At 40.4% G+C, this 27060-nt stretch overlaps 1 protein-coding gene across 2 annotated transcripts in view; it reads right to left on the minus strand.

The window, feature by feature from the left end:
* The window catches only part of LOC119745916 (serine/threonine-protein phosphatase 2A 56 kDa regulatory subunit alpha isoform-like), a 60265-nt gene that overhangs the window by 23397 nt on the left and 9808 nt on the right, over positions 1–27060 (minus strand). The window contains exons 1-2 of one of the 2 annotated variants that reach the window (XM_038222594.1): positions 19836–20021; positions 7897–8093 (exon numbers count right to left, since the gene is read on the minus strand). In XM_038222594.1, the coding sequence (XP_038078522.1) occupies positions 7897–8093; positions 19836–19863 (225 nt within the window). In that variant the 5' untranslated portion in view covers positions 19864–20021. Of the gene's footprint in view, positions 1–7896; positions 8094–19835; positions 20022–27060 lie in introns of those variants that run through there. The other variant, XM_038222593.1, reaches the window with a different exon arrangement.

Below are 27060 nucleotides of genomic sequence, written 5' to 3' on the forward strand. Positions count from 1 at the left end.
CTGTAATTATCTTTAGATTACCAGTGAATGTTTGACTACACAAATATACATGTAATGCATGTAGACCTCAAATTACATGGATGTGCAATCACATTAACAGTTAGGCCCTATGCTTTCTGAATGCAACTTATGGCCTACATGTGCACATGACCACACATGGACATGATAATGAATTGCAGTTCATGTACATGTACAATGCACATGTAGGCTTGTGCATAAAGCATACATGTACATGTACATGTACGTTTGTACAATGTTACATGTAAGTACCGGTACATACAAATCTACAATGTGCATGCTGTATGGACGATGTGCCCCCCCCCCCCCCCAGCCCCAACAGTGACAAAGAGTTAGGGGAAACTATAGCCCCATTCTATGACCACGCACTAGAGTAAGTTTACTCTGTGCTAAAGGCCATACCCACATGAGCTCAAAAAAGTTGGGGAACTACATGATGGCATTTTTCCTAGGAATCACTCGGCCTGACACTCAGCATGAAGGTTCATGTTCCAAAGCATCCCACTTTTCCACCAAAATTTGGACTTCTTCACCGAAATTAGGACTTCCCTCGTGGTTAACTTCCGTCTGGTGAAAGTTGTCTCTTAATTAATTTGCATCGATGCGTTGACCTCCACTATGGGTGGCAAATGAACTAAATGCTATCATTTCCCCAACATTTTGAGCTCATGTGGGTTTGGCCTTGAGCATGGAGTTTACTGCGTGGCCTTACCTGTAGAATGGGGCAAGGGGAAGACCACTGGGACATCACAAGGACGAACCTGGGTAGAATGGGGCTAGGGGAACTAGGGGAAGACCACTGGGATATCACAAGGACGAAACTGGGTAGAATGGGGCTAGGGGAAGACCACTGGGACACCACAAGGACGAACCTGGGTAGAATGGGGCTAGGGGAAGACCACTGGGACACCACAAGGATGAACCTGGGTAGAATGGGGCTAGGGGAAGACCACTGGGACACCATAAGGACGAACCTGGGTAGAATGGGGCTAGGGGGAGACCACTGGGACACCACAAGGACGAACCTGGGTAGAATGGGGCTAGGGGAAGACCACTGGGACATCACAAGGACGAACCTGGGTAGAATGGGGCTAGGGGAAAGAACACTGGGACACCACAAGGACGAACCTGGGTAGAATGGGGCTAGGGGAAGACCACTGGGACATCACAAGGACGAACCTGGGTCGAATGGGGCTAGGGGAAGACCACTGGGACACCACAAGGACGAACCTGGGTAGAATGGGGATAGGGGAAGACCACTGGGACACCACAAGGATGAACCTGGGTAGAATGGGGCTAGGGGAAGACCACTGGGACATCACAAGGACGATCCTGGGTAGAATGGGGCTAGGGGAAAGACCACTGGGACACCACAAGGACGAAACTGGGTAGAATGGGGCTAGGGGAAGACCACTGGGACATCACAAGGACGAACCTGGGTCGAATGGGGCTAGGGGAAGACCACTGAGACACCACAAGGACGAACCTGGGAAGAATGGGGCTATGGGAAGACCACTGGGACACCACAAGGACGAACCTGGGTAGAATGGGGCTAGGGGAAGACCACTGGGACACCACAAGGACGAACCTGGGTAGAATGGGGCTGGGGGAAGACCACTGGGACACCACAAGGACGAACATGGGTAGAATGGGGCTAGGGGAAGACCACTGGGACACCACAAGGACGAACCTGGGTAGAATGGGGCTAGGGGAAGACCACTGGGACACCACAAGGATGAACCTGGGTAGAATGGGGCTAGGGGAAGACCACTGGGACACCACAAGAACGAACCAGGGTAGAATGGGGCTAGGGGAAGACCACTGGGACACCACAAGGACGAACCTGGGTAGAATGGGGCTAGGGGAAGACCACTGGGACACCACAAGGACGAACCTGGGTAAAATGGGGCTAGGGGAAGACCACTGGGACATCACAAGGACGAACCTGGGTAGAATGGGGTTAGGGGAAGACCACTGGGACACCACAAGGATGAACCTGGGTAGAATGGGGCTAGGGGAAGACCATTGGGACACCACAAGGACAAACCTGAACACATTGCTGCCAAATGCCTTATAAATGCTCAAGCCATGACCCTATGCTATGCATTTGTGCACATTCAGAAAAAATCTATCATGCAAATCTTGTCCCATGCGCGCGACAAACTGGTGCGCACAGCCGGAATGTGCCTTCCACTGGAGCTCTTGAACGTGATCACGAAGTGTCATCTGTTATTCATGCACGGAGTGCATACATGAACATGTGCATACATGTAATGTTTTATGCATGAATAGTAAATGCTATAAATACCGTTAAATGCTATAGTGCAACGTCCCATGGTGCAATTACTGTAGTTATTGCCTTGGCCGAAGTAAAGTGGTTTTTGCAAACACCTGGGCCCTTTTTCCAGGCTCTGCTAACCACAGAATACTATTCTGATATCTATTCTGTGCAACCCAAACCACAGAGAAAATCTTCACTGACCCTGTGAACACAGAACGCTTAGTAGCAGGATATGTGTGCATGCGCACAAGCCTAAATTTCTTGCTAAGGCCAAGAAAATATAATGTTGTGTCTCCTATTTCATGCTACATTGAAAAAATATATAAAATTGGGTTGGTGGGTTTGGTTTTTGTTTTTGTTCTAAATTTTTATAGCCAGAAAAAATATAGTATGATGGTCGATATCAGAACATGTGATTCAATTTTTCATTCTGCATATAATAATTAGGCTGTTTGTAGGCGTCGCTGCATGGTGCAGCAAGACCGCACTGCCGACCAACTTACAAAAATATGAAACGGAATTTTTTTTTTTTAAATATGAGACGGTGTTTGCAAAAACTAGGGTGGGGAGGAACTATTCATTTTTATATTTTAAATATTTTTCTGAATTAAAGGATTTAGGTTCTGCATAATTTTCTATGTTGGGTGGGGTAACCGGGAACACAGGTACATGTATTTTTTTCTTGGCCTAACCAAAGAAATACGATAAACATTTGCGCAAAATTTCCAAATAAAATGACAAAAATGGTACACATTTTACTCAACACCATGTTATTCACGTTCCAATTTGGCAAGCCAGACCACAATGCAAAGAATGACGAGTAATCAAGTCGTTGAATGCTATTGTGTACACCTGCAATGTCATGAATGTCTACATGTACAATGTACGATAGGCAGGCGCTTGCCAATTCACCAGACATTTTGAGAACTCCCACTCACACATGTCACACTGTCTTAACGGGACTCATTTGCACCTGCACTCTTGGCCCCGCTGTCTGCACTCAGACTGTTGGCAACGTACCGGTACATACATGTACTGTACATGTACATACCGCGGCCGGTACATGTACACGTAAGTATACATGTACCTGCAGCCACGTACATGTACATGTACATGTACTCTTACATGTACTCTTACGATGTACATTGTACATGGTACATGGTCATTGTATAAGAATACATGTACATGGACATGTATGCATGTAAAAGTACATGTGCATGTGCATACCGGTATGTGCATGAACATGTCCGTGGACATGAACATTGTACGGTGCATGTCCATGTCAATGTCCATTCCACACCATGAACAAATTTACACCAACACACATTTGTAGGACTCTCTCAAATGACGTCATTTCCTACAGACCATAAGCCTTTTTTAGCGTCAACTTACATGTACATGTACGTAACACGCATCGGCTGCGTCGTATTTCGAACACATTTCGAGCAACAAGCGCGCGTGTTTGGAACATTTTCAACACTGCGCAATGCGTGCTTGATTGCGCAAAATACGCGGTTGCAGATCTCCTACAGAGATGGCCGTCTTTGAGAGAGACCTACCGATACCCGGTACTTTATGATGGATCTGTAGCTAGCAGACTAAGCATGGCAAGAATAATGCTGGCACATTAAGCCGGTGCATTAGCGCATCCTCCGAACGATCCATGTCACGCTACATTGCTCTCTGATACCTTGATTGATCTTGGAAGTAATTTGATTGAATAAAGCTGCATTCAGGATTGTATTTGCAAACAATAACGAGCTTTTCTTTTCTGAAACAACATTCCCCCTATAATGGATAATTACACAATATTTGATGGGAATGGGAATAATCTTATAAAGTACAAAGCCTGTTATTATCTAATCATTAACATTTTTAATACCTTGTACACAATTTACAAACCTACATGTACAAACGCACAGAATAGAATCTTCCAGTTAACCTTTACAAATTTATTATACAAACCGCCCGTGTAGGAATTTTGTTTAAACTGTCAAGCACCTTACATGTACAAACTGTACGTGTCTGTACAGTGCATACGTGTACGTGTAAATATTCACTCATACAATTTCATATGTAAAGGCAAAATTCATCAAATCACAATTCCCTTGTGAGACAAGCAAAGACTTCTTAAGTCCATGTAATATTCCAGCATTGGATAGAGCAGACAGACTGACTGGATGAAGCAACCAATGAGCATTAAGAACCCAATTCCATTCATTCCAGCTGGTTTATAATTCAATACTCGGCCGGTCTGGATTGAGCCACAGTCTGCTGTGTGTCTGCCCTACATCTCACTCAATGGCAAATACAATTATTCCTGTGCTGATATCACAGTCAGATCTGCCACTAAGTGGTGTTTTCAGCAGAGTGATAATGTCACGAATTCGGAATGACAGCGCAGTTAACAACCAAGACATTCCTGTGAATATGCCTATGTTTAGGACTAACCCAAAATGTCGCAAACGCTTCCGAGAAATAAGGTGTTCAACATTTGTATGGCCTACATGTACAATACATGTCAAATTGCCAATTGTCAAAATGAACACTATTCATGTCCATGTACATGTATGTCAGGCCGTTTTTTTTTTAAATACTTGGACGACGGATTTTTGTGGTCCCTGGGTCGGGCGGCGAAAGGGGGAAAAAAAAGCTTACAAAAAAAATTCCACACGGACCCATAATGGTACGCCCGGTGTTCGAACAGGCATGGTATTCCGACACACAAGTGCTCAAACGAAATGTTCTCATTCAGTTTTACTGCATGAAACATATAAAATTTGCCTGGGTAAAGTTATCAAACTTTACAAATTAAATGTAACAATTACATTCAACTGAAAAAAGACGAAAATTTCGCACGAACACCACTGCTGGCACAGAGCGTGTCGTGGCAGAATCAGCCTAGCAGCGCAGCATGCACGGCATGAAATGCCATGTTGACTGGCATGACTTGCATGCATGAACTCAAACGTTAAACCTACGAAATCACATAAAATTACAATAAGGAAGGAGAAATCAAGTTTGCAGACTTAGCAAAAACCATCATTTGTTTTATCTTGTTTGAAACAATGTTTGCTTCTTAATTTTTTTCTTAAAAATTTCGTCGCTAAATATCGAAAAGCACGTGTGCGTTGATCGGTCTGATCATTGGTCGATGACATCGGCATCATGGCCCACTAGTGCAGCTGGTTTCCGTCCGTTCTACCTAAGATATTTTTGGTGACCGGAACCAGTGAACGTAACACATGCAGTACGAGCATGCAGCGCATGGATCAAGGCGTGTGTTTGGGCTAGACGCAGGGATTTTGGTTTACAAGTGAATGAAAAGCTTGTGATTACTACTTGGAATGCTTCTCTTTTTTTTGGTCATCAAAAGTAGAATTTTTGGGCGGCATTTTTTAAATATTTTTTTTATTCTGATTTTTTCCGGCGGCGATTCCATTTAATCAAGTAATTAAAAATTGCATGTGCAATAGATTCTGTCAATGTCAGAATTTTCTACAACCAAGATATCAACCAACTGATATACATGAAGATAATAATTAAGATATTGAATATCATTTGAAACACATGTGTTGACAATTGTTGCCAGGCACACAAGCGTGTATTGAGCAGATATGCTTTGCAAACCACTGATAAAGCTTGCGTTTTCTTTGAAAAAGAATACAAAAAGATGGTTTACATTCTGCAACGGACTTCTCTTCATCGACTTAACCAGCCTTCGGTATAAACCATCGTGCTAAATTAGCGTGAGTCTAATGGGTTACTGCACTTTCTTGAAATTGCCCGACACATCCTTCACCTGCCGCACATTCCGCAAATCAAATTTGTCATGTACACATAAATTTACATTTCTCAACTGCTCAATGCTAGTAGACTGTGCTGTATGCTATGCAAAATCTTCGTTTGTTGCATGAACTGTCCCACAATGCACAGCAAAATATACTTTCAATGGAACCTACAATTAAATAAGGCTGATGGTGGCGGATGAATAATCGAGCTTGACATTTATTATATTTTTATCTGGCATTACTGGGACACTATCATAGGCAAGCACCCATAGTGTGCAAGTTGGGGCGAGTACCATTAGTCGACTAGTGGTTGATTTGTGACGTAACCCAGTATGCCTGTGCACTATACATGTAGCTACCTGTATGGGCTCTGTGCACCAACCAAAAGAGGGCGCGTTTTTACCACTTTTGAGAGCTCCGTGGACAGGACACACAGCGTGAGCGTATTGTACTGTACTGGTTCGCGCGTGAAGTAAGCACGTTTTTTTATTAGCCACATCATCCTCATGTGAGCGTCAGGCGTCCTTAGCGCAAGAATATGTTCGCAGTAAACTTGCGATGGTCTTCCAGACTAATCCCCGCCCCCAATATCTTTGGATCATTCGAAATACGCAGTGGATGGACCGGGAACCAGTCTAGGTCACCCCCAACTCTCCTTTTCTGGCCGTTGAAGGACTACTTGTGCGAATGACTCTAGTCAAACCATGGTCAAAATGTCATCATGGTCGTGGTTCCCCCTTGTGCTTAATGATGTGCGCAGCTATTGGTAACCAGGGATAGAACCGTGCCCTGTGGTTCGGTTCCAAATAGTTGACTAGAGTAGTCCAACTATCCTTCGTTTGAGCAAAGTTAGTCGAAAATGGTTAACTGTAGTTCGCGCCGAATCATGTACAGTTTGCTCTTAAATTTAAGCTATGTGCAGTTTGCAAAACTCTGAACACATCAATGAAGGTGAGTGCCTTGTTTGAAATTTTACACGAGTGAGCTTTGAAAGTTTGGGGTGTCCCAGTAAAAGATGAAAAACCACACCAACTACACTCTGTGCATGAACAGTACGGTAGATTGCTTACAAAATCTCCAGTGAGGGGAGCACACTGCATGCATGCATTGGTTTACTCGTGTATGGCACAAAGTACATAAACATGTACATTTGTGTTCAAGCAAATTAGAATCCTCGATGACGACTGGGTCGATCCATTGCAACGAACCGTGCTACCTAATCCCATGTCACACGGCCCACCCCACACTCCGCGTATTGGGCTTCTCCCAGATGTGTGCGCTATTCTTGCTGCATGCATACCGTAGAAAAACCACTGGACGGAAAGTTTGAGTGTGCGTGTTCAATCTTTACTGTGTGTTGAGTTTGCTTGAAGATAAATTCGTTATCCCACTCGCGCTTGTGGAACACAGAATAATGTACCGTACATGCAGTAAGTCTGCGTACCACATAGCACATACCACTCCGTCTTCAGCCTTGTGGCATGTGGGACACAGAGTCTCGCACTACATTATTCCGTGTTCCACTTGTGCTCACGGGATAACTTATGTACATGTACAACTTAATTTATTCTGAACGTGAACAAATGCACAGCATCTTCGCATGAGCATCAGGCATGGTGGCAATGCATTCAGCAATGTGTCACCAATGCGCCAACGATGTCTAGTCCAAGAGTCCCCTTCCAGTGGTCCCTTCCAACTTCCTCGTTGTAAAAGTGGGGGGGGGGAGAGGGGGAGGGGGAGGAGGGAGGAGGAGGGGGTGGTGGGGACTTTTTCACATTTTATAAAAAGAATATAAAAGTGTCTTACCATATGAATGACTTCTGGATACAGCTCTTCTGAGAGGACGCCCCTCTCCGTGGTGATGTAGTCCACCAGCTCATTCAGACTGGCTCGCTTGATCTCTTTACCCTTCAAGTCTGAGACTGCATCCATGAAGTCAAACACACAGCTGCACTGGCCTAGCTTCTTGACCACTAGGTCGTGCTTCTCCGGCTGGGGCGTGTCTGTGAAGGGGAGAAGGGGGAGGTAGGTTAGCATCTCGTAAGGGAGGAGCATGTGTGCAGGGGGTTTCATCATCAGCACGGGGTCCAAGAGGCTGTCCAGCATCAGGCTGTTGGACATTGCAGCTTGCGATAAAAGGCCTTCCGTTTGTACAACAAATGATTCAAAAACGGTCCACCCAAGTTGGACAAAATGTATGACTACACAAGATTGGGCACCAAGTGCTGACGTGTGAACTACCGCAGCAACGATTACGTTAAGAACTCAAAGCCAATGTGTCTACTTTTCGGGGAGTCCCGACTGCAGCGACTGTTTCCAATTCTGACAAGGCAACCTGCCAAGATTTATTATACGGAGCCTGCATGGCGCAGGGCTTTTGCGGCTTAAGAGACATTACTATCCAACGTACACGTATTAGCCAGGGTTTTATGACAGGAAGGGTACTTAATCTGGGACCCAAAATAGCCAGGCCAAATTTAGCAAGTTGGGGGGAAAAAATTGTCGCTGAAGAAGCGGATAAGTGATGGTAATACTTGCGTGCTTTTATTGCGCACACTCTGGTTTCTTCACATGACTTCTTTTTTTTTTCTCCTTTCTTAATGGAGGTGATCGGCTCGACAATTTCTTCAGGATGTCTCTAATTCAGACTGCTTTAGATACTGGTCATGCTTGTGTGGATATAAATAAACTATGACATCATTCCCATTAGCTGAAATGTGTCCACTTTACCCACATTCATAGTAAACTTTTCACAGGATGCGTCACCTGCACTGATGTTAACTCGCATTTTGTAAACACAATTCTCATGCGTATGTTTTATTACATTTGCAATAAAATGACTCAATGAACAAGAGAATCATATGGTTTGACTTGAATTCCGACGCTAATACCGGTAACCCAATATATTTTATTACTTATTTTTTACTAAATGCCATCTGGACATACACAATATGAGTTGAAAACAAAAGTTCAAGCTAAAATCCAAAATGTGTGTTTTCATGTTTAGGAGTTATGTGCATGACATGATGTCATCATCCTTTACAATGTACATGTACACAGTACTGAACATGCTCAGTACTGAACATGCTAAAAAAAATCCTACCGGTAGGATAACGTTAAGTGTATGTATTGTCTGTAGACACGTGCCAGTACAATACAGCTGCCATCGGTACAAACCATCACGCTTTTCTAGAATCTACTGCCACGGGCGCAGGCCGCCAGAATAAGCAGTGGGCTTTCATCACATATTTCCCCCACCGCAATATAAGCGAGAGAGGGGGCCTAGGGAGGGGGATCAATAGCGCTGAAAGGTCACATTCACTTGGGCAAAGTGTTAATGTTGTGGAAGGAGTGTGTGCTATCTTAGCTGACTTCTATCCGATCGACCGCAGTGGCACCTTCATCAACCTTAGCAGATCCTCGAGCTTAAACCATACACGTACCCTGCATGCTGAGGGGAGTTTTGCATTCCCACTGCAAGCCGCACCTGTACATGTACAGCCACAGAATGTAAATTTACAAGAAAAGTGTGTACACAGAAGATACAGCTAATTCACCAAAGACAGGGTGTGTACACTAATGAGTTTAGACAATTCAGCTGTTTTGTCATGCCTTTGATACTGTAATTTCAATGGTCTACATGTAAAACAGTTTCACGTCAAAATACGTAAATCACTGAATATACGATCACTCAAATACATTGTTAGTACATTTGTGTACATCGCATAGGGCCTACATGTATTTTAAATGTCACAAAGATTCAGTGTGTAGTGTACATTGCATCAGCCATCAGCAGCCAATTTCATGAAACTTCAAGCAAACTCCACAACACTTTGTTGTGTAAATCCTACGTACATTTGTATGGCGTAAGCTAGGCACTGTTTCATAAAATAGGTTGCAGGGAGTGCACCCCCCCCCCCCCCAATGCCTGGCTGAGTTTCACGATTATCAAAGATTTACACGTACAATGCAGTGAATTCATTTCTTGCGGATACAGTCACATTTTTTAAAACTTTATTCCTTTTTCGGTACCATGTCCCTCAGGGCATTCCACATTACTCAGTCATTAAGTGTATAGTACGCACCCTAACATGGAGATCTTCACGTTTTGTTCTCATTTTCCCTAACTTTTACACTTGCCCCACTCGTTTATCAATACAAGATTAAAGGATGTACCTGTAACTACGGTAGGTACGAAAACATCACAAGTGTAAGGGCCAGAGGGCCTGTGGTCCCAGACAGAATAATTAAAACGGTTCCAGTCTCTCAACAGATCAATAACATAGAGGGCAATCATGCACCTTCTCCACGGACACTATGTAGGTGTTGTAGAGAAGGAAGAAAGAAAATCTTTACTATTTGGGTTATTCCTTCTGACTACATGCACGCACATTACATACCCTACACGTACAGAGGACTGAAGTGTGCCGCATATTCTGCTTCACGCACATACAAGTGGCTTGTGGGTGTGAAGACATCAGCAAGTAAAGCAGTGCGTGAACAGCCGACACCAGACTTCGGTAGTCTATAGGCCTACCGGTATAACTTTACAGGTACAATGTACATGTACATGGTAACCAACTTTTATACTAAATAAATTACAAATACTTGATTCAGATTGATAGGCTACATGTACACTTCTGATTTCAACAAACAGTATCCTTTCTGATTTTGTATCACCTTACAGGTGAAATTTTTCTTTTTTTTTCTTTTGAAGAATATCTATTTCAAGCTGCGTGTGTGGAATAGTGGCCCAACCAACTTTTATACTAAATAAATTACAAATACTTGATTCAGATTGATAGGCTACACTTCTGATTTCAACAAACAGTATCCTTTCTGATTTTGTATCACCTTACAGGTCATATTTATTTTTTTTTCTTTTGAAGAATATCTATTTCAAGCTGCGTGTGTGGAATAGTGGCCCCAACATGCTATGCAGCGTACCGGTATGCATACTAGCTGATCTCAGGAAGGAGTGCAGTACTGAGATACAGATCTACACCGGTGTATTTACAAACCTTACAGGATGTCAGAATTATGCCAATTAGTGTTTACAATCCTGATCCCCATGGCTTAGTGGGATTGTCGTTAATGAGTAGGCTCTAAAACACGAGGGCTTGGACAATGTTCTACATGTACTATAGGGATGGTTGCTTGGGCAATGTGTACAGCTGAGTTCATCGCTTAATGCCGCGCTACTCCGGCGATGAGTTTCCTTTGGCTGGTGGGGGGAGGGTGCTTACTTAATTTGATTATAAACTAATACATTATCGCTTGCATGCCCGGGCTTGCAAAGTGCTTGGAATTAGCCCATTTAGCAGGATACATGTATTGCTATGCAGAGCTACATGTAAATCATGCATATTTGATTGTCAAATCATTCGCTTTCAACTTACATTTACAACGTAGATTTTTAAAAATAGTATGAATTTATCTAGTTTTCAATTTAGGGAGGGACTTTTCTTTGTGTCTTCTGTAAAAAAAAACTTAACCATTGAAATAACGTACGTACTGTAAACGCTGTGCATTTTAAACTTTTCACCAATCGCTCAATCAAAATTAAGTGCTTGAGCTTTTTCAAAAGGTCAGTGAGGTCACAAGACCTGATCATTTCCATGTACATGCAGAGCTTCGGCAATTCTTATTCCAGCCGATCTGACAGTTCCCTGGCACCGGTATCACACATCAATTAATCAATAAATGATGAGCAACCAGAGGTGGATTAATACATGAATGACCAATGTCTGCGATGAATGCATACCAATTATGAAATCGTGCAATGAAGTGGAAGCAAGTCCTCTGAACGATGATGAACTCATATATGCGACACTGACCATTAGACTTCATCCCAGTCTGCCATTTATGGATATATACATGGACATGTACACCCAATGCATTCACCAGCCATCTTTGAGGTCTTCTGTTGTTATATTACAATGAGTGCACAAAGGGTCTACTTGTTTGCATCCGAGTCAACCTCGTGCCCCGTGGGTACGATCTTGCAGCGCCATGTTGTTTCCCATCATGCCTTGCGCAATCGTAACCCCTGGAATTGTGTAATTTAAATATACCAAAATACGGTACATTATAATTAGGGCTGCAGTTTATCCGTTTTACGTGCCGACGCCATCTTTAAAATGTTAAAAGTTGTGATTTTGAAGAATCACTTTCAAACACAACATTTGGACGTTGTGTTAATTAGCAAAGATTTGTATTAAATGTACGTACCCCTTTCGTGCCTTTACAACCACAGATACAGGGGTTTTTTTTTTAGCAAAAAACGCGGCTGACATAATCCATATCGTACAGGCTTCGTGACTTTTGAATCATAATTTTTTTTTCGTACGTGACGTTACGTGCAAAGCTAAGCACGCGAGCGCGAGCGCATTATGGGCGCGCTCAGCGTGCAATCTTCGAAATGCCCGCACAATACGCTGTGAATAGCCATTCAGTGTCATTTACGTCACCATCACAGCCAGGGGTTAGTGTAAGGAACGAGCACGCGCCCCTGGAGTCGAGGCTGCATCCGAGAGGAACAAAGGCTCATACATACCGGTATTGTACCTCAAGATGGCTGCAATGCAAAGGTTCTACATTGTATGTATCTCAAAAAGTCCAGACAACATTAAAGGGAATATACATGTACATCATTTGCTTTTGCTGTAATTTTTAGAAATGGATGGAATTGGGGGGTTGGAAATATGTGGGCAATTCTCCATGGGAGAGCAAAAAATGTCAAAAATAAATATTTACATATTAAACCTTTTTTGTACTTTTTCCAGACGTCAATTAAATGGGGAATTCAGTTCAAAAAACGAAATTGAAAAAAAATACATATTTCTGGTAAAAACAGTGATTTTTGCAATTTATGATTAAAAACGTTCAGATTTGGTAAAAAAATAAAATTTAGTGTATGTATTATTTTCTGAATTATAGGGAAAAGATTTGATTTCTTTTATAATGTTACAAGTAACTAACATTACTCAGGGTCATTAAAAAAAATTCTAAAAATATAAATATATATATATATATAGTGTAGGCCTTCATTTAAAAATGTCAAAATTAGCACGTAATTCCGTTACCGAAAAAATGGCAAAAGTTACTTATTTCACAAATTTTCTTGTTTTTTTTCTTCAAATCATGTATGTTGAGAAAAGACCCTACTATAAACATAAATGAAAAATAAAAACTTTAAAATAGTAATTTCTTGGCATTTTTCCAAGTGGTAACGGAATTACGAAACGGTAACGGAATTACGGTAACGGAATTACGCATGCACAAAGTATGCACATTTCCTCCAGATTATGTACATGACAAATTATTAAATAGGAGATTTGCTTGTAACCTTGGACAATAACTTTTTAAATACTAAATTACTTGTTAAATCATTTCCCTCTTTAATTTGCTATTACATAATTAAGCATAATCAGGTGTTCCATTGATATTTTTTACTTTTACATTTTCTTTTTTACTATTTAAAAAATGCTAATAGTTGTTTGGATGCTTAAAGGGAATATACAACATTTTCAAACATCAGAAAATAAAACTACCAAGTTTTTACAAAATACCTTACTAGGATGTTGGTAAATGACAGTCTAAAGCATCCTGTAAAATTATGGCACCTGGTGTGAAGTAATTTTCAAGAAAATGATTTTTGTATACATTTCCAACGGTGGTCGGCCGACCACCGTTGGAAAAACCTAACTACTTTTCAACTACTGCTCCAACATTACACTCTTTCCAGTCCAAATTTTGTTTGCTATTTGCTATTTGTTACATGTTCATGAACGGGTGCAGGCCAGCTAGTCTGGTTCCCTATAAATTCATCTATAAATTGATCCATTTTACCTTTAGTGGAGTCAGGGAACCAGACTACTTGAACAGTTTTGTTTTTCTTGGTTTTTCCAGCATTTTTGAACGCAAAACTTCAAACATGTCAGTGTAACAATATTTGATCTATTATACTAACCCCTCAAATAGTTCATTTCTTAAAATTACAGCAAAAGCCAATGATTCCCTTTAAATATGTGTTGCCAGAGCCGTTGTCTGGTACCCACAGAAAATATATTCCACAACAAGTATATATGAAAGTTGAGTACCAGACTGTACTTGTACTTCTACTTGGCATAACTTAACATCTTTCCTTGCTCAGAGATGCCAACCAGTGCAGTTTTATTGTATTTTCCACGATAAACTAGTGAAATACGATAATACGCTTGCTCATAGTAAAATAAGTTTTCGGTAAAAAAAAATATACATATACATATTGCTTTCATTTGACCTTGACCTTTGACCTAAAAAAATGAAGCCCAGACATGTTCAGGCCTACATTTACATTTTGATCTGCTAATTTTCACTTAGCTTTCCCCTTGTGGCATTTTATAAACTTCTAAAATTTGTATCGGATGAGTTTATGTTGAATTCAATGTAAAAGTATTGCATTTACCTATTACATGTAAACCTATGGCGTAATTCCGTTACCGCCCTGGCGTAATTCCGTTACCGTGATTAAAATGCAAATTATGAAAAGAGTGATTATTTTTTCAACTTTGTTCTGCATTGTAGTTAACAACACCCCTGAACTCTACAAATAACAGGTAGTGTCCAATTTTAAAATTTCAAAACTTCAGAGAGTTTTATTAATTTATGCAAGAACTCAAATATGCTTGTCCTCCGTCCGTAATTCCGTTACCGATATTAAGCTCCGCCCCTTAAAGGGTAATCTTGTGGGATTTTTTTTTTTTTAGCAGTCAATCAATTCTATTGGGTCTTGGCTCCCTTTCCATGTTTAGATTAGTTGCCTAGCATAGAACATATTTTCTTGGGAAAGAATAATCCTTGACAAAGTGACAAAATTCCGTAATTCCGTTACCAAAGAATTGCCCATATAGCAAATATAGTTACACCGACTTTTTTGAGGTTTTGGGTTCGAAAATGCTATAAAAACCAAGACAAACAATCATTTTCCTGTAGTCTGATTCCCTGACTCCATATAAGAAAAAACAGAGCAGTTTACATACATTGGGGAATTGTAAGGTCAGGGAACCAGTCTAGCTGGCTTGTACCCGTTCATAGGTGTGTAATCGATTGCAAACAAGTGCGATGGTCAATTGGGGCCAGTATTTGAAAAAAAGCCAGTTTTTTCCAACGCTGGTCGGCCGACCAGCGTTGAAAATTGATAGAAAAATACAACTTTTCTTGAAAATGACAGTATACCAGGTGCCATGATTTTACACGATGCTTTACATGTACACTGTCATTCACTAACAGTCCAGTAAGTTATTTCAAAATGATTTGGTAGTTTAGTTTTTTGATGTTTGCAAATGTTGTATTTTCCCTTTAAGTTGATAAGCATGCAGCCTGGGCCAATAAAGGACCGGGAGTTGCCACTGGGGGCCATATTAGGGGGACCGAACACTACCGTGGATTTAGATCCCCGAAACACACCTTGTATCTGAAAAATGGTCATTAACTAACCCTAGCTCCCTAGGCATTTTTGCTAGGATGCAACCTCAATACTGCAAATTCCTCCAACTGCCTCCATGTAAAAATTGCATACAACCTCATCCTGCAAAATCCTCCGTTATTTCTTGAATGTGGTCCTTGGAGGGGTAACCACTGCCTCAATCCTGCAAAATCCTCCAGCAATCACTGTCAAAATGCTGAGGCAGAGCCTGTGACATCCTGGAGCAGAGCGGATGATCTCAAGTATAAGCTAGGCCTAAATTTATGCACGACTGAGCATAAACAACACAAGATCCAGCCCAAGACCTTGACACAGTGCATCCTCCAAAATGAGCCACACATTTTTTTGCCATATAGCCTCAATCCTGCAAAATCCTCCATTTTGCAAAGAGGATTTTGGAGGATTAGGGAAGGTTAGGGTTAAAAGAGCAGACAGACTAGGGTAAGTCTAGTATAAAAGGTTGTGCATGACTGTCATGTACACATGTACATGTTCATAGCGTACTGCAGCAGTGGTCACTTGGTAAACTTACGAGCTGACATTCTGCACACGTGCAGGGTTAGAAATTCACATCTCACCAGGCATATTTCATCAACACATTTTACAACGGTACTACGTTGAAACGGTGACATGAAACACCCAAACATTTCTATTCCATGAGGTTTCCCTCAGCCATCTTCAAAATTTAGTTTCTGATAACTTTCACTATAATTTATCAAATCAGCTGAGGCTCAGTTTGCATTAAAAAAAAGAGAAGATATTCATTGATTTTGATGCTACAATCCCATAAAAACTTGACTTTTGAAAGTATCGACTGTGTGCATTTTTCTACATCACTTATTATCGATAAGTATACATACAAAAAATGCATATATACCATTGGAATCACCGAGCCAAAATCGATTACTATAACGAGCAAAAAATATAGCTCACTACTTATCACCTGGAACTTGAAGGTTAGGTGTCAAATGAGATGGTTTGCTTCACTTCCACAGATCAGACTTATTTGTAAAAACTCAGCTTTGTAACAAAAATAAAGGCAATAGAGTAAGGGCAAAAAAAAAGAAGTCGGTCTCTGGTCAGGGCGCGCGTCGATTTTGATCATGCCCGTCAATATTTTTTTTCTTCAAATTGTCCGCGGTAGCTTCAACAGCGTCCTTTATTGCCGCACCGCCTAAAATGTTCTTACCAAGGAGCACTCAAGGAATGGGGAAGGCACAAAGGCAAATGATGGAGGACACCAAGTCAAATGACGGAGGACACCAAGAGGACACACTTTGTCAGTACAATCCAAGCTTGAAAAAAAAAAAGAAGCAAACCCCCCCCCAAAAAAAACGCATCGCCGTATCAATTGCGAAACTTTGATCTGACCAGAGACCGACTATTTTGTTTGGGCCTAATGAATGAAATTCGCTGTTTGTTAAACACTGTGCAATTTGAATACCAGGCATCATCAAGTCTATTTATGCACTAATGACCATGTCATTGAAAGGACTAAATCTGAGATCACATTTACGTGGAACAAAAGCCGCAAGGCATTCAGCGGACACATGTGCACAATAGGCAAACTAACTGGCAGGTATGAACATGTACGTGTACCGTACGTACATGTATGTGTGGGCGTGTTCAGGCATTCTTACGTACATATTTCAGACCTACTGTTTGTTACCATAGAGGTTATTGTGTGTACTTCCTCATTGGTGTGTGCAGGTGATTTTCTGCGCCCATAATATGTACACGTACATGTACAAGTAATAAGCTCACACGAAGGAACAAATAAAAATTTCTTCTTCTAATTTTGACTGCGTGTCATATTCATGTATGCAGTGTTCATATCTTACTTCTTTGGCTTTGGAATTTACTACCTTATAATTAGACAGATGGGCCATTCCACCAAAAGTGGACATGGCTGAAAAGTGGGAACTGTATGAAATCTTCAGAACTACACGTGCATTGTACATGTACATGTACAAGCATAGGGGATTATTTTTTAAAAAAATCATGCGTTTACAAAAATAAAATTTGGTTATCATATAGGATTCAACAAAGTTATAAAAAATAAGACTATGGTATTTGTTGTCTGCTGTGATATTGTCCATGGGTATTGTCTGACTCATGTGTACTGATGGTGTGTTGGTTCGAACCCTGCCAGGAACATGGTGTTTGTGCCCTTGGGCAAAACACTTAACTACAACTGCCTCTCTCCCCCAGGAGTATACATGTAAATGGGTACCTGTGAGGGTAGAGGACCCAATGTGCGCTGATATCGGCTACCGCGTAGTCTCGTGGGCTGATGCACGGGGGAATAATTGTAAAGCGCTTTGAGATTGTTGATACAATGGAAAGCGATATATAAGCATTACAATTTTAATACACCCTCGAGGGCAAATGTCACCCTCTGCTTCATCTCGGGTCCCATTTGCACCCCTCCGGCATACCGGTACGAAATGCCATGGACTATATAACAGCAGACGACAAGTCTAATAATAAAGCATTCTGCAAGCGGAAAATGCTTAATTGAGAAATGTGGGAAAAACATGTACATGTACAGTATGTACTTGGTGTGACAACGAACACTTTTGAAAGTGACGTACATACACGCATGTACATTTTATGTAAACCACACAATGTCACCTAGCCAGAAAATTGCATTTAAGATTTCCAACCCTGAACTTGACCTAGTAATTATTTTTCTTCACGGGCTCCCCAGGTCTTGTTATTGTACATTTCACAATACATGTACCTTACTTTTACCTGCATACTGAACTACCAGAATTGGGACCCTTTTTGTTTTGGTAAGATTATGTTCAAAAAACAAAATTAAAATGTTTGTTTAAAAGGTTGGGTAATAACTTCATGTTCCCTTATTTTGTTATAAATGGTCTATGTTTTTTAAGCAACACGTAATAGATTGGTGGAATGAGGGGTGGCATTATTGTGAAGTTGGAAAATTCTAGCCCCATCCATTGTATACTATAACACAATGTGTATGTACATGTACATATACAAACTGGAAAAAATAACATAACATGAATAAAGACAAAATGTACAAAACCATAGCCTACTGAATCAAGATTGTCATCATGCCCTCCACCCCCACCCCGCCCCCCCCCCCAAAAAAATAGTTTAAAAGTTGGATTTGAATTTAAATAAATTTAAATAAATAGGCCCTACTGTTACAAAGTTGGACATGACAATTGGCTAACTGGTGAAAGCAATTTGAAAAGTTTCTACCAAGTCTGGTATACCGGTAGTTCAAAGTACATTGTAATTTGGCATTTTAAATATTCCATGAAACATTCATGTCAAAAATTTGCCATAAAACAACTACAGTACGCACACGTACATGTATGTACTGTATTTGTTCAACTTCATAGAGTGCACCTACCGTAACAACTAACATGCCTAAGTGAAATTATTGACAATACAAACACACTTTGACACAGTTTAAATTTGTGGGCAATACATGCACATGTACAATTTTGTACACATTATGTACAGTTAAGCAAGATGTACAATGTATGTAATTAACATTTTAAGTAAAAAATTTTTTTAAAAATCCCCACTATAAATTAACAAAGCGCTCAGTATACAATTTATCAATTTACATCCCACCAGGGTTTCAATGTTTCGGACTTTAATCATTTTAATCCTCAAGTGCTAACATTAATGGCACTCTGTTTCCTTTGGGACTTTCCACGACTAAAATAACCCATGATTGTTGACAGTCATTGTATCTACGGTAGTTGCGTTTTCTAAAGAGAGTACCGGTAGGCAGTACTTGGCAAAACGTACGTCCTGCAGTGGAGTGTGCCATACACTTTCATGACATACTTCTGAAATGACTCAAGTAACGTACATGTACATGCACATGTACAATGCCTGCACACACACACCATACGCAAGGCTCTATTTGCAGTATAATGTTCACATGACTTCATTTTCAAGTACGTTTCACACTTGAACGTGTACCAGTACACGTACACCCTGTACTAACATGACTAAATGCAGATTATACACGTGCATACATGTACGCACATGTACAATGTACATTGTACGTGTACAGAGTACACATGCAGCAAGACATGGAAAGACTGTATAAGTCACGTGATCACATTCACATGAATGTTATGATCTTTATTTCATGTACATGTACACATACCTAGGCTAGAGTCGGGGGAAAACAGGTCTACAATGACATACATTGTACAGTCTCCATAATACAGATCTGTCTGCTGGCAATACATGTACATGTACTTGCAGCAATATGGCCTACCTTTCGTCCACATGCATGACAGACGCATTACCACACAAGTAATAATCCAAGCCTCGCTTGACAGGCTTTCATCCCAACCCAGCGAGTTCCCTCAAATCAATGTGCCATGAATCAGTTGTCCAGTCCGCACTTGATTAAAACGTGCCGATAAACACACAAACGCTGTCCGTACAAATATAAAAAAATATATAAAAAGAGAGACAGCATCAGCACTAGTTATTCACAGCTGACAAGCAGAGGAGAAGACAAGCACTGCTTCGAGTCTGGAATGCGAAGTGACCACAGTACATGCACCGTGTATACATGCATTTGGGTTCAATCAAAGATGGCAAGGCTTTCTTTGGTGTCAACTAGCTGCTGGAGTCTGCGACGCTGTGCTGGAAGATCTGCAGATTCACCAGCGGCACAAGGTCAAGATGAGTAGCAACCGGAATTAAGCGGAAGAGAATAAATGTACAGGCTTGAGCCGATCAACATCATCTGGGTATTGACGTCATGCTCAGCAACAACACTAGGCTGCAGTGTGTTGGTTGGCTGAACGATCCAGTGCGCAGATGCAAGCGGACTATTTTTTTTTCACTCTTCTCTCCATCTCCTCTCTCCCTTGCCTTTAACACGCACCCACCCTGAGACAAATCCTATTGATTAGTGGCTCATCGGCACAGGCTTTTTTTTTTTTTATTTCAATATCACGGCCGGGGCCGTTTCGTATCCGCGGGGGGAAGCCATGCATGTCCACGAGGGTTCACTGTCGACAAGACTGTCAATACTCCCGAGCTGCATGAAAATGCAGCGGGGACCCAGCAATTGGAGGGGGGATATGGCGACTGGTCTTGTATACATTGCACTTAAAATCGTTCTCTGCATGCCCACACTGGTAATTAATATAGTACTGCTGAATAATTGAACTCTAAAGAGCAGCATACAAATCACACAAACGATTGGAGGGATGGCAAATAATGAGTTTTATTCAATATCTAATTCAACAACCATTTGCAACCCAACAGCAAAAGCTGCAGTGGTTCCTTGCTTTTAATATTACAATTTTTAGGTAATGGAATTATTTGTGAATACTTAATGTTCAATATCCGGTTGCTTTGAACAATTATCAATTAAATGTACAAATGTAGATGTAGGGGAGGAGGTGGAAATAATCTTAACGAAGATCTTTTACAAACTACCTTTTCAGTGGCCAGAGAGCTAGGTTATCGGAAATGACATGTACATGTACATTGTACATGTAGCCCATGAAGTTTACAAACATCATCAAAGTCAACTTTCATTGCATTATACACACATGAATACATTTCAGAAAAACAATTCTCAAAAGCTGTACAGATACATGTTCATGTAATTTACGTACATATGCTGTGAACTCTTCCCCTATCCTACACATGTACGTGTACATGTACAAAATGTACACATTATTACTCCAGTTTTTAGAATCAAATTTATTTAGGATTCCTCAAAATTTCTATGGCAGTGAAGCTTGCATGCCTTCAGAGAGTGGAAAAATCAAAAGATGTTCAATTTTGGACTTATAGGAAAAAACTGATACAAATATTAAGATTCAAAATCATGATTTCAATCATTAATTTATTAATGTTATGTACCAAATCTTAGAACACATTTATGTTTGTGTGCCCATTACATACTGTACATGTATAAATTCCTAGAATTTATCACTGTTTCCTATCATCCGGGAAATACATGTATACAAATTTCAAAGGAATCCAATGTGTACAATGTACATGTATGTCAACCCTGGAATTTGCAGATTTGTAAGTTCCTAGCGAAAAAAGACTAGAGCTACCGTAGGCCTATGGGTTCAGATTAATTAATGTTAGCATTAACATGTATGCTAATTCCTTAAACCTGATAATTTTTTGCCAGTTGCCCCATCCTGTTCCTTGGAATGTACAACAGTGTACATACATGCATAATATGCTCACACCACAAGTAAAGGATTTGGCAGATATGTATATTTATATTTTTTTTGGTTCTGAGAAGAAAGCGTTAACTCAATGTTTTCAACGGTGTGCTCTGTTCTTACAAGTTACAGTGTATGAAGATACACAGAGAACAATGTTTGCAACATCAAATAAATCAGTGGTTTTCTCAGAACCAAACCCAAAGGAGATGTACAATGTACATGTACCTGGTACATTTTGTAAATACATGTACGTACATGTACATGTACATACATGTAGATACATGCGACATTTATGACATTGTACAATACAAGTGTGTGGCTTCATGTTTACTATTTTCAGGTACAAGAAACAGTCTACAGTGTTTTTAAGCTCCAAGACATATTCTAATACTGCATGAATTATAAGGAATACTGTACCGTACCGGTATTTTATAACATTTGCTTTTGCCGTACACATATGATTAGTTTCTTAAGTTATATAGCAAATATTGTTGCACTGACCACTGACCTGTATAAAGTTTTGTGTTCATTGATGCTGGAAAAACCAAGACAAAAATGTTGTTCTTGTAGTCTGGTTCCCTGACCCTACACGTACTTCAGACGAAACGGATCAATTTATAGACATCGGTGAATCATCAGGTCAGGGAACCGGACTAACAATGGAAATTGATATCATTGGAAATTGATACAAAAAAATTCTACTTTTCTTGAAAATGACAGCACACCAGGAGCCATGATTTCACAGGATGCTTGAGACTATTGTTGCGACAGTTACATTTTTTCTCTAAAAATAGGCCTATTCTTATACTTTAATTTACTAGATGAATCGTTTCCATACAACATTACCAATGCACAGCATGGAACAGGTTCATGTGCTGTGAGCTGTACACACGTTTTATTTATGGGCCATTCTATAAATTTAGGGTCCAAAGTGTGACATTATTGTTCCTGTCCCTGTTACCTTGGTACTTTGTAATTCAGGACAACATCCTCCTAGTAATAGCGACAACTTAAGCACCCCATATATAAATTACATGGAATTTCCAATAAAAAAAACAATTTTGTCTACTACACAAATAGACTCCACATTATGAATTTTCATGCACTTAAGCTGAGGTTTCTTTCCACAAATGTGATTTATATGTTGCAGTCTGCAATCAGACGAGGACAGAGTGCCGAGATTTCATATCTCGACAGACACAACGTCATTCATCATCAAACTCCTTGCACCGTGTTCCTAGTATATATTCATGCACACAGCATACATCAATTGATCTGCACTCGTCCTGCCTGCCCCATGCCCAAAATGGGTGCCCTTGGAAGAATAATTAGAAATTCTTGGGAATCACTTCTCTCCGGACCGAGCCTCGAGGATGACATTTATATTTTGCTTGGGATCCGATGATGAGTGCTTGCAGCCTTGCGCGCACAAGGGCAGCGATAATCAGACGGAGGGGTTTTATTTCAACCACAAACTGAAATATTACGTGCAAATGCATTGGAACAGGAAAATGCACACAATGTTCAGTATGTGTGTGCACAGTAAAAAGAAAATGATTGAACACAGATTAGACATTTCTTTCTTTCCTACATGTACCGGTACATGCATGCAAATCAGCCACTTTTGAACATCTGAAGAATATGAAAAGGGTACAAATAATTCAGTCCACAAGTAAAGCACGCAAGCTGGTGTCTGCAACCTGGGGAGAATAAGAGCAGAGTTGCCTTACATAACAAAACATAAATATCCTTCATTATATTATATCATGTACCAGTAGGCCTATCATTGATAACTTATTTTCAATTCATATAAGGGCCTATTACATGAATAATCCAATGGAATTGAATTAATTGACATGTTTATAAGTGCTTACTGTCTGAGTTTTGAGCAGATGTAGGCCTATACCAGTATTTCCTCCTTTTACCATGCTCAATTCAACAAGATTTTCCATAATTCACCCTTGAGGGTTAGGAAAAGTGTTTAACATATAAATGTATAGTGTACGGTAGCACGGTGTCAAACTCTCAATTGAGACACAGTAACTCAAATATGCCATTTAAATTGTTCAGTAAATTGCTGACCTTGAATTTGCTTTAATTAATAACATTTTAGTAAATATTATATGCTTACCAATAGCAATATGTTTACAGGTACATGTATACATGTACATTGTACATGTACATGAACATGTTAACCCTAACCCCTTGAGCACTTTTACTAGAAAGTATCCTGAATCCACCAAATCCATCAATTTTGTCGTGCAAAAAATGTTGGTGTCCTGAGTCCATCAGAATCCACCAGTGAGTCCATCAGAATCCACCTGTGTAGTACAATGTACACACCAAACATACAATGTAGAGCCAAGGAGTTAAACTGTCGAGATCCTGAATCCATCAAAATCCCCCAACTTGTTCAATATAGAGGTATCCTGAATCCGCTGAAATACTCCAAAACAGGGGTGTGGATTTTTATTGATTCAGTACGTTAGGGTTAATAAACATGCATCTTATTTGCTGAACATGTTGCCGTTACAAAAAGTACATGTACAATGTATGTTTAATACACTATTTATAATACACTCTACATGTACATATGTACACTACATGTACATGTACATGTACAGTATACAATGCAGGTTTAGTCCAGTTTAACCAACAATTGATACAAAATGTAATCTAGATTACAAAATGTATATTATTGCAATAATTATCGGTCCTTTGGATTGGACTTTTACCAACTGCTTGACCTTACGATTGGTGATCCTGTACAAACTACATGTATATATATGTGTACAGTAACTGTTTGGGTACAATCGTACATGTATAGTCTTTGCGTAAAAAGTGTGTGCACTGTACTGTACATGTCACGTACACGAACAGTAGTGTATTGCAAGAAAGTGCATAGACATTTTCATTTGGATACACAAAGGATATTATACATCTATCTGTTGATGCACGTGTATACCGTACACATTAAAGGGAATATACAACATTTGCAAACATTGGAAAACAAAACTACGAAATAGCTTACTAGGATGTTGGTAAATGAATGTCTGAAGCATCCTGTAAAATTATGGCACCTGGTGTGAAGTCATTTCCAAGAAAAGTGGTATTTTGTATAAATTTCCAACGGTGTTCGGCCGACCACGGTTGGAAAAACGTAACTATTTTTCAACTACTGCTCCAAATGTACCCTTTTTTCAGTCCAAATTTTGTTTGCTATTGGTTCCATGTTCATGAACGGGTGCAGATCAGCTAGATTGGTTTCCTTACCTTACAATTTCCGGCATCTATAAATTGATGCATTTTATCTTAAGTGGAGTCAGGGAACCAGACTACTTGAACATTTTTGTTTTTCCTGGTTTTTCCAGCATTTTCGAACACAAAACTTCAAACATGTCAGTGTCAGTGTTCTAGCCAGGCATCAAATAGCGCTAGCACCCGCTACGCTTTCGGAAATAAGCGCTACGCTTAAATCGCGCCGCTACGCTACCGCTACGCTATAAATTTTGGTTGCGAAAAAAAAATATCTGCCGTTTGTTCGTATACAAGCGCAGCGACTTTGAGCATTGCGCACTGGCCGTACGACACAGCGAAAAATAAACAACGATCCCACCGCACGTACCCCGTACGATACCCCTACCGTGATGCTGCGCCACACGCATTCGCTATGATAGCAATATAAGCACGTGCTGTTTTGTGCTGCGAAGATACAGCGCTCCGTACGGACGTACGTGGACCACACCATTTTGCGCTATCGGGTGTGCTTTCCTAAGGTCAATATTTACAAGCATTTCAACTGTTTTAAAATTATAAGTAATACTTTTTATCAAGTCCGAAACATATAACTATTTGAAAATAAGTCCTTCAACGTCGGAACATAATTTTCGTAAAGGATTTATTCGAGAAACGATGTCCAAAGAAAGGTTTAGCACCCCTACGATATCAATGGTCCGTCCCCAAAGATGGCCGCACGTGAAGAATTCTTCTCGAAGAATGTCGCTGTCGAAAATTTGGATTTCTGACTACACTACTCGTTGCTGATAATAACAGTTCAATAAGTTTGGTAGTCAAAACGGATCTGTTTGTTCTTAGGACAAAACCAATCAGCAAGTATTGCAACAAAACAAGTTTTTTAGCGCTCCACGAATGCGTAGCTTGCTCAAATGCTGAGGGAAATTTGGTCGCGTAGTTCGCCGGCGTAGCCGGTGTGGGCTGGCCCGCGCCGCGCCCGCACGCCGGGCCGGCCGGGGCCGGCCGCGGCCGGGATAGGAAGCAATTCCCGGTGATTATTTCTCATCGTCATTATCTACAATTATATTTTTTAACATAACAAAAATGAGATTTCTCCTTCACATTGTGTTGTAGCATATTGAAATTGCAATCGCCGACGAGTTTTTATGTCTGAGACCTCCATGGTTTTACAATTTCTCTCCCTGCCGATCGGATGGTTTTAAAATCGGAACTACTGCTACTACGGCAGCGCTACATAACACAAGGCTTCTTGAAATATTCATGCGATTTGTTCTCACACTTATTTGACAAAGTAAATCCCAATTTTTTATAAAACATTGAGGAACTACTAGAAATGGTTAATCAGAAAGCATCGATCTTGGAACAACTTATACATTGTAAACGTAATCTAAAATTTGAAAACAGAAGAAACTTTACAGGAGCAAGAGTACTAATCATTGAAACAAATAAAACAAAATTTCTTATAATTTTAAACACTTCTGCTAAAAAAAAAATCAGGGGAAAGTGGCAGGGAATCGCCTCAGATTGCACCACAGAGCATCTTGAGTCCAAAATTTGCCGGGGCCCTTAAGCGGGCCCCGGACCCCACGCCGTAAGGGCTTCGCGCTCCGCGCTCGCATTAGTCGCCGAACCAAAATTACCCCTACGCTATAATTTCACCCTGGCTAGAACACTGGTCAGTGTAACAATATTTGATCTATTATACTTACCCCTCAAATAGTTCATTTCTGTAAATTACAGCAAAAGCCAATGATGTACATTCCCTTAACATGTATGCACTCGTATCAACACACGTACATGTACAGGTACATGTACATGTACATTGTATGCATCAACACATACATGTACACCTAGACCTGTACAGTACATACTCTTCCTTGTAAAACTTGGAAGTTTGGAATAATTAAACATATTGTAAACAAGATGTTCCTTTCATAATTTCCTTCATTTGTTTAGAAAAAAATCATTGACATACGGTGCATGTACATATACACTGTACATAATTTCCAAAAAAATGAACTGAAAGTGCATGATCAT

Source organism: Patiria miniata, unplaced genomic scaffold (assembly GCF_015706575.1).
Source record: "Patiria miniata isolate m_02_andy unplaced genomic scaffold, ASM1570657v1 HiC_scaffold_7, whole genome shotgun sequence".
NCBI classification, from domain to species: Eukaryota; Metazoa; Echinodermata; class Asteroidea; order Valvatida; family Asterinidae; genus Patiria; species Patiria miniata.